The sequence below is a fragment of the Rhipicephalus microplus genome, chromosome 3, assembly GCF_043290135.1.
Source record: "Rhipicephalus microplus isolate Deutch F79 chromosome 3, USDA_Rmic, whole genome shotgun sequence".
NCBI lineage: Eukaryota > Metazoa > Arthropoda > Arachnida > Ixodida > Ixodidae > Rhipicephalus > Rhipicephalus microplus.
This window is the reverse complement of record NC_134702.1, coordinates 212,496,406-212,509,819: the sequence shown is the minus strand read 5'-3', so window position 1 is coordinate 212,509,819 and position 13,414 is coordinate 212,496,406. Positions and strand designations below refer to the sequence as shown.

Sequence of the window (13,414 nt, the reverse complement as noted above, 5' to 3'; positions counted from 1 at the left end):
GGGACCACTTCGCCTGCGTATTGTCACCGCGATGGACGTAAGAATACTGGAAACAGCTCAATGCATTTGAATTTACTAAAGCTCAAGTAGCTACGCTTGAATTCAATGTGTTTTCGCAATTGTGCAACTCGATATTGCGCGATCAATTATTTTATTCGTGTCAGTTAGAATAAAACAACGCACATAGAATGAGGGAAAAGTAAGATAAAAGATTCGCAAATCATGAGACACTAAATTTCTTATCGTCCTATATGTCCTACAATATAGACTGGTGGCCTGGTACACTTTCGTGTATATAGACAAAACATACTTGGATGAAGCATATTTGACGAGGTGCAACAGTTCTACGTCATACACAATCAAGTTCAGCTTTTTTCACCTTTCACTTTGAAGAAAGATACAACCAGAACGTGCCTCACTTCCAGTTAGGACACAGCTCTAACAAGCGGCTTCAAGTTCAACTAGTGATGGTTCCCATTAACAGCCAGTTTAGCTGTAACTGGGGCCAGCTACTAACTGAAACCACTTGCAATGGGGACCAACTGCTCCCAGTTGATTCCCAGTTGAGCTGTAACTACTAAATTGAACCACTTGCAACTGGTACCACCTGTTTCCAGTAGATTTTCAACTGAAACCAGTTTGCCTGCGACTGGGACCAGTTGATACCAGTTAATGCCACTTGAAATCAATGCGATTCCCCGTTACACATTTTCACATGGGAGCCGAGGCAACCGCGTAGGTGCATACGCGCCTGATATGAAATTTTCGTTCATACCTTAAACAAAATAAATGAACCAATTGTGTTTTCCATTTACTGTTTACTCAGCGCCATATCTTGATTGCCCTCAGCAATTACATGCACCGCCACTGCTTATCTTGCGTACTGTTGTCAAGGCTACAGTTCCCTTGTCTCAATTGGTGCTTTATTCTACGGTAGTACTCTTTCTGACGTGCTGTCGCAAAGCCGAGCTGGTTCTCAGCCTGCATGCATGTCAGCGTGCGTTTCGTCGCACGTGTTCGGGGGAAGCAACATTATAAACTAACCTTCGCAGAAGAGAGCTACCATCTGACGAATGAGAACGGATCTTCTTTTTGATGATGGACCCGGAAACTCAGGTGAATGGCCATTTCAGCTATAGAAAAAAAGGACATACGCACCACATTCTACAGAGCAACAGGCAGTATTTTATTAGACAAAAGCTTCAAAAATGTAAGGCGAAATTACTCAGGAAAGGTTACTTGTCATAACAAGCGCCGAAAACCTGATGGCAAAACAATTTCGATTTTAATTATTTCAAAAAGCAAAGAACACAAAAGAACGGTGCGCGTAATTCGGAGACGTTAACATGACAAAAGTAAGGCAGTATACAGAAACTTGTTAAGCTGGCGCTTCATTGTGTATAACAGAAATGCAACTCATGCAATGACAAGAATGTTTAGGACTGCCGCATATGAAGGCCCTCGTAATTAAGCCTCGTCAAACTGTATCTCCAGCGTCAAACAGCTGTTGTTAAGGAAGCCGCCAGACCTCACAGAATCTAGCTCAACAGAGAATCTGTGGTGAAAATGAACATATTTTCCCATAGTTCGCGTACAGTCATCGCCACTTTCGTGGGGACCTTCTAGTTCTAGGTCTACGCTATCGGGATGTTTAACTCTTACACTCCAGTCACTCAACACGCACACCGAGTCCTCAAGGAGTCCGTTGAACTCAATATCCAAGTGGAGCGTGCCTGTATCTAGTACAGATGCAGTGCTCTTAGAGACGACAATCGTGAAGTATGTGTCCCTTGTAAGAGGCACAGATACTGCAGCAAGCTTCTTCGACTCAAGCGCGCATGAAAAAAGGTTTTCGGCATTCTCGAAGCGCAATGCGTAGACCAGCCTTGAAATTTCATTGCTCAAGCCATCTTCCGTCGATAAGGCATTGCTTAAGCGGCGGTACCTGTCGAGAAAATAATCGAGGGGCTTGCAGTCTACAATCACAGACTGGTGTCCTGCCGGCTGAGTGACGATCTGTCTCATGAGTTCCAGCTGGTTGGTGGACTTGTAGGCCAAATGCTCCAACTTTTGGAGCACGAGTGCGCTCTCCAACTCCGGCGATAGAGATGACCCGGCGGCGTTTGCACAGGAGGGTGTCGAAGAAACGACGTTGGACATTTGAGCGATGTCTCTCTTGAATTTCAGTATAGACGCCTTGAAGTCACTAGTGCAGGTGTTGAACCAGACTTCGTGGCGTTTGGCGTGTTCTACAACCTTATTCAGCAGTGCCGTGATCGCGGGCAGGCCGCTATGAGGATCTTGCAAAAGCATTCTCGGGTCTTCCAACGAGTCTCCAGGCGTCACCGAGGCGGACTCCGAGGGCAAACTCTCCTCGGCCGAATGCGAAGAAGTGGCGCCGCAGCCGTTCTCGTGGTGCTTAAGCAACTCGTTGTGAAGCACCGTCCGGTGGCACCGCAAACATTCCACAACGTGAAACCTGCACTCATGCTCGTAGTGCCACAGCAGATGTTCCATAGATCCCACGTATTGGCATCCATGCACCTCATTCCAGCAGTAAACCTTGAAATGAAAAAAAAAATCATACATAAGCAACCCCTTCACTGGCAGCGAGCAAACTTAACGGGACGTACCACAAAATTTAATGATGACCGGGGATCCAGCATAAGCACCAGAAGCTGATCGACAAATTGTGCCAAAACAGTTTGAAATGAGGTTAGCACACTATCTATAGTGGCGAGCAGCATACCAGTTCATTTTACCACGCAAGATTTTGAGAAGGGAGTATAAAGCAGCATAAAAAAACATGCAAGATTATATCAATATATATATATATATATATATATATATATATATATATATATTCGATCCAAATAATTGTACATTTACAATCGCACTTAGTTCTTTTGGAGAACAATTGTTTCTGTAATTATTCCCAACGTGCATTTAGCAAAATGTTTGCATGCGAGACCCAGTTGCTCACATTTACTAATGATTTGTTCAGAGCTGCTGATCTTGGCTTCGATAAAGACTATTTTCCTCGATTTCACAAGGGCGTTTCACTCGGTATCACATGAGCCACTCTTTTTCAAACTTGGTAAACTCAATATTGAATTTTCTCTCGAAGACTTTCTTTCAAACCGAACACATTATGTCACTGCTCACGATTATTCCTCTGCACTCTCTTCTGTTACGTCCGGTTTACCTCAGGGGCCAGTGCTGGGCTCACAATTGTTTCTTGTCTACATCAATGACCTCCGAGACACCATTGTCTCTCCATCAGTTAGACTTGTCGCAGACACTTGTGTCATTCATCATAGAATAACGAACTCCTCTGATTCACTGAACATCCAAAATGACCTGAATCAATTGTCCCTATGGTGCGGAAAATGGCTTATGGAGTTTATATTAGGAAATGTAAGGTCATGAGAATATCCCGACGCCTTCACACCACACGGTACAGCTACCCCCTAAAGGAGTCACTTTGAATTCCGTTAAGCCCTACAAATACCTTGAAACCAGTATCACTAACGACCGTTCCTGGAACAGGCACGTCGATTACGTAACCTGCAAGGCAAAAAATACTCTTGGATACTACACATGCAGCGTCTGGGACCCTTGTCATATCGTACTAATTTATCACTGAAATGAGCAGCTAAAAATCATCTTTCTTGCACTGGAATACATTTCATCACGCGTGGACCACAACTTGAAGGTTAGTGTCCCCCTTTGCCGTGACCTTTGCAGTGACTAATGCCTCCATTGCAGCAATTACTGACACCAATTTCAAAAGTGCCATTCATGAAGCAGTATTTTGTTCATTTGTTTTCTTGTGATTTGTATAGGTGCATATTTCTATATGTTTATTAGCCACTCCTTTCTCTAATGCCCTCGGGCTCTGAAAGTTATTTGTATAAAATAAATAAATAAATAAATAGCCCAGGAACAGACGGCCAATTTTATTTTTCTCGCGTTCGGGAGCTCTGTTGAATAACCCACTGACAGGTGGGTGTAATACTGGTTATACCGCGCTCAACTTGGCTGGATTGCATTCGGCTACACATTCATTCAATTAACTAGGCTCATTTAGGGTGAGCTTGGCCTAACGCGACAAAGGCAAGCTTAGCTGACAAAACTTGATTTTGTGTACTTGGCTTGATCAGGTTTTGCGAGGCTGGCTACGGTCATTTATGAACCAACCAGCGTAAATACCTACGCGATCCCGGCGCTGGAACGAACCTTGTCGCAGCATCTACGTTAAATAAAAAAAAGCGGCACAAAATCGACGGAGGAAGGACAGCGACACCCAGGTGTCGTTGTGCCTACTAGCTCGGAGAGAGCGACACGAGAGGCCAACTGATACGACGGGATGCGCATGTGCACTGCAGCAGGTGTTTCAGCGCATCAATGCCTTCGGCCATAAAGTCCCTTAATATTAAGAAAGTAGCAACCCTTTCCTTCATATCTTCTCCAAAGTGTCCGAACCTTATCTATATACTGTCCCGGATAACTGGGCTCTAAACATTTTCCTATCAAGAGTGCCACCTCACGCTGATAACACGCGCGATGTTCGTGGCGGCCCGACAGGCGAAAAGCGGGAGAGAAGGGTGCGTGGTGCAAGACCCGCAGAAAGGAATGGTGGTACTTCCCAAAAGATATCCAGCGGCTTTATTCGGCCACGCAATCCCGTGTTCTGCACACTGATGCTCACGCCTGTACAGTCCAGCACGATTATCGCGAGAGCATCAGCCAAGCACTGCAACCAGGCCCGGAAACTGCGGTAGTGTCGGTTTGAAGGAACATGCACGCTCGTAGCGATGGCCTGGCGTCCTAAGATCCGGTCGAATGGAGTGAAGTTGATGTGAATGTTTGCACTTATTGGCTTTCACAGGAATTGACAAATATAAAAAAAGCTTGATACGCCTGTATTTTGCATATGTTCTTTTTTCTTGTTCCTTATTTCGCGAGTTTTAAACCAGGCGAAGCGCTGATTGATGATTGATTTGATTGATATGTGGGGTTTAACGTCCCGAAACCACCATATGATTATGAGAGACGCCTTAGTGGAGGGCTCCGGAAATTTCGACCACCTGGGGTTCTTTAACGTGCACCCAAATCTGAGCACACGGGCCTACAACATTTCCGCCTGCATCGGAAATGCAGCCGCCGCAGCCGGGATTTGATCCCGTGACCTGCGGGTCAGAAGCCGAGTACCTTAGCCACTAGACCACCGCGGCTGGGCAACCAGGCGAAGCGCGGAAAGCGGTAGACTTGCTTTGGTAGCACTTCCCTCCGCTGATTCTCGCCCCTCGCGCAGCGATATTAGAAGTTCGATTGCACTGTTATCTCGCTCGGTTGGCGTGTCAACTTCGGGGAAGATAAACACAGCAAGTTGTGGCGGACAGACAACTTGAAAATGCTGTGAGCTACGTCGAACAAGTCAACCATGGATTCGTCGAAGATTGCTTAATCGGGCAACACGTGTTTTCCGCGGTTCTGCTCTGTGACTAAACCCAGGAACGTTTAGTCCCGCGAAGGTTTTGCAGCATTTTGCAATAAAAAAATTTTGCTGGCGATTTATCTCTTGTAGGATGCCCGGCAACCGCCAGTGGTGAAATCGGCACTGCCGCTGCCGAGAGCAAATGCATGGAAGGTATAGGGAGTTTCCGCTCTTTTCTGCAACAGCGCCATGTCCCAGAACATTATTTCGAGGAGAGGGTGCTATCACGCTATCTTAACTCGGTCTTTTCGGTGTTGGCTAAGCTACCATCACTCCCGTCTGCGGAAGCAGTTTAAATAGAGCAGAGATAAAGCAATGCCAAGTGCCAGCTGTAACACATCTTTTCCCACAATTGTGCAATTACCTTCGAAGAATGTAAAGAGCCCTTGAAGAATACACTTGATCATGGAAAATGGAAGCCAAAAATAGAAATTATGTAGAGTTGGTCTAAAAGGCGATTGTTGTAGCGTGCAACTGACAATGAGGGAGAGAATGCAAAATCTAGATTTCCACTGTGCCGCTCGGCCCCCGGAATGCTATCAGGTTGATACTCACGCGATAATCTTCATATCACGTGTGATTGTACAGTCCAAATCTTTGAGAGTGAACACAGCAGCACGTGGTTTTCGGTACCATCTTGGCTGTTAGGCGACACGTCACAGCATCTGTGCACATGCGCGAAAGTGTAGCTTGACTTCACGTGCATCACGTCACCGCAGTGCTTGCATGTCGCCTAGTAGCCAATTTTCGGCCTCGCTAGTGATCGTATTACGTTGGAAACTGAGAGTTCAATGCTTTCAGTCCAAACGGCGTGCCTCCTATGTTTGCCATGCCACAGTCTTCATCATATTTTTGTTCCTGTGTTTTAGTACAACGAACAGGGAAAGGAACACAAACACCCCTCAACTACCATTTGCTTTAGATTTGACTAATATTGATACGTTTGAGGAACTTGTGTCAGTAGACTGGAAGAGCTTCGTTCGATGGTACATTAATATTTTGTCATGTCCCCCTGAGAAAAGCAAAAACACTGCTCCCATTCTGGAAGGCAGTAACGAGTACAGCGCTGGCACATAGTTATGGTGCGCTCGAAGTTTCTGCCACTCTTGGTGAACCCCGAGGTCGTCCGCAGTCACCGCGTTAACAGGGCACTGCCCCAACAGCTGTTTTACTGTATACTGCCACGTATTTGCACGAATTCTCATGCTTGCCAGACGGGCACCACGATCCGGCGATTGTCTACGAGCTCGTTCAGAACTTTCGCCGCGTGCACTGGCATCGGTCATGCTGGAACAGAAAATGTATACCGAGCAAGGGCTGTAGCGACAGATGAACGATTATCTTGAAAATGGTAACATGCGAGACATATTTCAAAGAGTATTCATGAATCGTGCGGAATGTAGTTGGAAGGACAACCTTGTTACCACTTGAGAGCGCATGGCTTGCCTACTGCTGTTTGCGTGCAGCAGACGACAGGGGCTAGCTGACCTGGCGATGCACGTGACGGCATAGAGTTTCTCTCTCTCTCACACACACACACACACACACACACACACACACACACACACACACACACACACACACACACACACACACACACACACACACACACACACACACACACACACACACACACACACACACACACACACACACACACACACACACACACACACACACACACACACACACACACACACACACACACACACACACACACACACACACACACACACACACACACACACACACTAGAGGAAACTCCGGCGCTAGTGTATATGGGAGCTACAACGCATGGCGCTTCAACGAGCATGGCATTTATGTGTAGTACACGGATTTGCCTGGTCTTCGTACTTTACATTCCTTTTGGCTTCGCGTGGCTTCAAACTGCTTTGTCCCAAAACAAGGGGCAAATGTTGGGCAGTTTGGCTTCACCACCTTAATCGTTTAGGCTTGCCACTTCACAATGAGTCATGAGGTTTAAAAGAATTTGGTCTTACTTAAAAAAAACAAAAAAACAAAGCAGTAAACGCAGCCAGATGCGAGATTCACCGCCGGCAAGTATTGAGTCTAGTGCCAGTACTACCCTTGTTATTACATACCCTGTTTTATGCCTTACCGAGTGTTGCATTGCATTACTATGTTGCCTTTGATATGAACTTCCTGGCTTTTTGCATTTACCTTTTTATTTTTCATGTTCTGTGTAAGTACTTCTTTTAGCATCATAGCCCTGCAGTACCGTCACCCCCCCCCCACCGTTATGTATTACCCACATGAGCCTTTAAATATATTAATAAATCATTGAGGCAAATTCGTGTACAGCCGAGGCTACGTATGTGTAGAGAGCGCGAGGAGCCGGTTTTCACTCCACTAAGCGAAACCTCGAGGCAGTTTCGGGCTCCCATTTGGTCAGCCTGACAGCTAGCCCATGCATGGTTCTGATATAGCACTTCAGAGCGGGAACCTGCCTCGACATTTCGGCCCGCAGAGCAAAAACCGGCTCATCGCGTGCTCTCCACAGACGTGGCCGCGGCAGTACTACCTATAATTTCCATGGGCGCTGAATGAGGGCAGCGCCAGAGTCCCCTCTAGTTAATTTTAGGAAGCTATGAGTGATGGCTGAATTCTCGCAGCCCAGCCACACTGCATGCTTCTCGTTGTCGCCGCGGAACAGCGCCAGGAGCTCTGCAAGACGCACACTCCCACGTTCATTTTCAAAAAGATTGTGACTCTTCATCTAAACACATGGCTCTGTGAAACAGCGGCGTACCAAAACAGCATAGCGACTAACGTTCTCCTTTCTTATTTGCACAGAGTGATTGATTGATATGTGAGGTTTAACGTCCCAAAACCACCACATGATTATGAGTGACGCCGTAGTGGAGGGCTCTGTAAATTTCTACCACCTGGGGTTCTTTAACGTGCACCCGAATCTGAGCTCACGTGACTACAACAATTGCTTGCGCCTCCATCGGAAATGCAGCCGCCGCATCCGGGATTCGATCCCGTGACCTGTGGGTCAGCAGCCGAGTACATGCAATTAGGCACAATAGCGCGTCAGTGCTGTGCTGGATGTGTTCAGCTAATAAGAATTGCCTCATAATTTTTAGAATTGGCTAATACGAATGTTGGCGACCATTTTAGGCTTCAGGGTTTTAAGGAATGCGATATTGATATTTCATTTATTAATGGCAGTATCACAGGAGCAAGAATTATTATGAGTAAGAGGAGAGCCTGAGAGAAATGCATTTACATTTCCCAGAATTGACAAATCATCGCTGACATCGAAGCTGAATGACAGCTCACAAATAAAAAAAAACATGGCAGGGAATACGGGCAGTGCCAAAGTGAAAAACTACTGGCCATGGTTATCATGCTTGTAGCTGCTAAGTAGAATAGTTCAACGTTGTTTCATAGCAAAATATCTTTGATTTCCTGTTGAATTCTAACCATTATCTAAGAATCATGTATTGTTATTGCTTGGGTATCAGTATTGGCCATGCATTCCGAAATAACAAGGTGTTTTTGTATTTTTCATAAATAAGTAAAACTACTGAAGCAGAATGATGAATATGCACTACTGTAATGCCATTTTCAAACATGCTAATTGCCTGAATAAAATTTCCCACAAAATTCAGTATATTGAAATACGGTTGGAGCACTCCGAAAACACTCGAACATGTATACGCTTAAGTTTCATTTCCTAATTAATCAAACTTCAGTTGCGAGAGCAAGCGCTGCCTTTGTCCGCCTTTTGTGTGCGTGTGTATGTGGTGCGCTTCAACGAAATTTTAAATTTTGAACATACTCCAACTTGCCATCTCGCTCTAATATTATAGTCAGACTTTAGTAAAACTGCTTTAACGAAATGGGCCTAAAATTTCTCTAAAAAGGATATATGCCTTAAGTAGATGTTCGTTTAAGTGACTGTGAAATCGGTATCTCGAGATGGCCGAAAATTTATGGGACGTAAAGGGCTCACCCATTGCTTTTAAGTGTGAATGAGCACCTTAACTAATTATATCTCATTTAGGCCAAATACTTAAAACCATCGAGCCTCAATTAAACTTGAATTTAGTCTAACTAGTACGGTTGAGCTCGGCAAATATAAATTAAGATTCGTCAGTGCTTCTTGAGACGAGTGCGTATTACCTAAATAACTAATGCAACTCAGGTTGGACTTTAAGTAGCGGTCACTAGAAACTAAACCATGTGTTCTAGTCTGTGTTATTAAGGTAATTGTGGTAAGAAAATGAGGTACCGCAGTTTAGATTTAGTGCTGCTCCGTATAATGGCTAATCGATACCCTATGAGTGCCAGTCGATAAGCTATAGTGGCTTACTATGTCTTTTGAGCTAGTTGGTTCATAATGAAGAAATGAGGAACTCAACCCACATAGACAAGAAGAGGCGACAGAATTATACGTTAACTTGATACCAACTTAATTCGAAAAAAAAAACTCCTTTGTACAGGCATACGCACATGTGCGCAGTTACCATTGCGCAGAACAGAAGCGAACGTTCCACGCCTAACACATTATGAAAGCGAAACATCAAAAAATTGCACTTCAGATTTACATAGGGTGACGAACGTGTCACTGATACACATATCTCGCTTCAAATTCATGAAATGAGATTAAAAGTTCAAGTGCATGCAAGCACGTTTAAACCTTGCGTGGTTAGCGAAATTCCTCTTACAGTTTATATCATTTTACAGTTTCTATCAGCTAGACCGGACGCTGCGTCAATGACTGGGCAAGGGAACATGAGCTTTCAATTAGAAAGTATGATTGCCCATTTTCTTATCCGTTGAGATTCTTGCACGTGTAAGCTGGACGTTACAAACATTCGTATGCTAGGAAGACCCAAAAATATGGTGGCACTTGAGCTTTTAGAGGCCTATTCGATCAATTTGCAGCAGGATATGCATAGCAGTGTTAAGTCTCTCACCCAGCGTAAATATCAAGCGCATTTTTATATTTTGCTTTCAGTAATTTTTAAGCGTCGAAATGATCGCTTACGTCGTGCGCAACTGTAACTTCAAACATGTCTTTATGCACGTAAAATGGAGCTTTTTCAAATATAGGTGCAAGTTCAAGCCCTACCCTGTCGGTTTTTTTTTCTATGTGGGTTGCGCCTCTTAATACTTAGGCTATAATGCACCTAGCATTGTCGGAGATCGTGCGAACACTTCGTGTAGCCCCGTGGGTATTTTCTTGTTTGTTGACCAAGAAAGAATTAGCAAAAAAAACTGAAAATAATTGCCAATACGGCACTAGCTTTGTTGCCACGAACGCGGCTTTGACGCAGCCTTGAGACTTATTATTGATTTGCTGGGCTATTTTTCTCTCTCTTCGGGGTAAAATGCTAGGCGCTTCCGTAGCGACTGCCTAAGCAGCACCTCAGTCGTCATGGTGCGTCCGCAGTTGAAAGGAACGAACGAGCAGGCTCGACGGCAACTATGTAGTGCAGTGGTGAACTCATGTCTAGAAAAATGGAGCGCCCAGTGTGGAATAGCACGAGCAAAAACTGCAGTAACAGATACGCCACATCTGAGCAAGCGAGGTGCCACTGATAGGCCTGCCTTGCAGTGTCCACCCTTTTTTATCTTTGCGGCCGCGTTGACTCATTCAGCCGTCGAAGGCACTCTGAAAGATTTAGTGAAAAAACAAAAAGCAAAAAAAACGAAGCTAATCGTTTTCGCTGTGATACGATATCACGAGGTGAGGATAAGTGTAAGCATAAAAGGCGCCTATCTGGGCAAGTGTTTTTTTTTTTTCTGTTCGATCCTCTAATGTCGGCAGTGCTTCGACGCCCATAGGAGCCATCGCTGCCGCAGCGACAAAGGGTGGAAACTGCAAGGCAGGACATCATTGGCGCCGCGCATGCTCAGATGCGGCGTATCTGTTACGGCAGATTTCACTGGTGCGGTTGCGCGCGCGACGCTCCGTCGTTATAGGCGCGAGAGCTGACCAGCGTACGACCATAGCGCTACGACGTAGCATTCGCGCGGGGCAGTGGTGACAAAATAGGCAATAGACACTTTTAGTTGGGCGTACAGAACGAGTCTATGTACGTGGCACGATACGTTGCGTACGATGCATGTAAAGCGCTCAACGACACTTAGTTCAGCGTATTGACCATACCGAGATACGTTTAGTTCAACTAGACGTATGTTCTTAGAAGTGAAACTTTTGGGCGTTTTGAGCGCACACTCGCGTCCTTCTTTAAGGCCCTTATATTGCCCGTCATAACGTGGATGCGAGCGTAGGCTTGGTACAGCAATGCTACGCTAGCAAAGCACGAGCACTCTGTAGCAGTGCAACACCATCCCTCAAAGTAAAATAGACTCGGTTTGGGCCGTCTTTGTTTCTCTGTGTTCGACGCCGTCACTGCCGCTTGCTATCTGTTTCCTATATCTATCGCGATATCGCTAGAGCGTCACGCCACGTACGCTTCGCCTCGTAACGTTTTTTTTTTTCGGGCGTACGCGTGCATCCCTGAAATCGATACGTTACGTACTGCACATGCGCAGTTCTGTCCCGTGGCAGTGCTGCGTACGTGGGCTCGTTACGTACGCCCAACTAAGAGTGTCTAACGCCACATCTATCACGGTACGTTGACGCGAAAGCAAATCGCTACAGTCCCACGCGTCCGCAGAGCTACGTTGCCTTGACGCATCCGCGTTGGAGCACGCCCTATGTCCCTCAACGTTGACGCGGGGAAGTCTAAGTGACGTCGCCGGAGCGAAATGCAGATTGTCACGCCTGGCGTCGGACTACAGAGTGCTCGCGCTTTGCTAGCGTAGCATTGCTGTACCAAGCCTACGCTCGAATCCTCGTTACGACGGGCAATATAGGGGCCTTAAAGAAGGACGCGAGTGTGCAGTGCGTCCTCTCCAACTCCGCAAGCAGCCTTCAATATGCGTCGTGGTAATCTTTGCCATGGCTCTCGTAGTCACGAAAAATTTTGAGCGCCACTGTACTGTACGTAAGGCGAAGTTACGCTGGAATACAAATGCTGGCCCCAATAGCCGGTATATACCTGCTTCAAAAAAGCTTCCGAGACACTAAACTGAACCAATATGAGACGCTGAATCACTACAGACTTCTACAATCGAAAGCCGGCCCTTTTCACCGTTCAGAGGAGTGCAGATAAATGACTTTTCCGAGAAACTTGATGGAACAAAACACTGCAACTAACCTTGAAGCTGCGTACTTCACTGTCGTCGATGTGAACGGTGACGCTGTTCGTTATCTCGAACGACTGTTTATCCAAGGGACACAAACCGGAGCCCTTCTTGGAGCTGAGGCCATGGCAAGCCGGACATAGCGCGTGCGAACATGGCAGCTTCACCAGCCACTTCGGTATCATGCCACAGATAGAGCACACGCATGAATTCGGCACCGTCGCAGCAAACTGGGTCAGCCTCCAGTTTGCGCCGGGAATGTCGTCATGGCAGAAACGATGCATGGGCTTCTGATCCATTTCCGAAATGGCCTCGTCTTCACGCAATTTCCAGCCGCTAAAATAACAGCAGACTAGTTTTGTCACAGTTTTTATACACCCTCGACAAGTAGCGTTGACTTGCTGGATGCAAAAGCGAAGCTCTTTCGTCACCTAAAAGCGACACCTGCCGGTGTAGGTTTGCTAACAACATGGCATAGCATTCACCCTTTCTCGCTCGTCATGCACCTACATCAGCCTTGAACATGTGTAGTTATCCCTCATATTGCGTGTACCTTAACGTTAATTAGCTAATATGTGACAATATCGCCTCGTAATAAGCGATCCGGAATGTGGCGACGAATGTAATTTCTGTTCCTGTCGCTTGGCTTTTGTCGCTTGTTAACTGAAATCGCTGTAGGCTCTTTGAACTAACAATTTAAAGAGCTTCTCGTCAACTGCATTGGCA

General features: G+C 45.9%; 1 protein-coding gene across 1 annotated transcript; it reads right to left on the bottom strand.

The window, feature by feature from the left end:
* Positions 1-1,322: 1,322 nt before the first annotated feature.
* LOC142803494 (uncharacterized) lies at positions 1,323-13,035 on the bottom strand. The gene is made up of 2 exons (XM_075888610.1): positions 12,703-13,035; positions 1,323-2,562 (listed from the first exon to the last, which is right to left on the bottom strand). Exons 1-2 carry the CDS (start codon positions 12,985-12,987, stop codon positions 1,468-1,470), a joined length of 1,380 nt encoding a protein of 459 aa, XP_075744725.1. The 5' UTR covers positions 12,988-13,035; the 3' UTR covers positions 1,323-1,467.
* Positions 13,036-13,414: the final 379 nt, after the last annotated feature.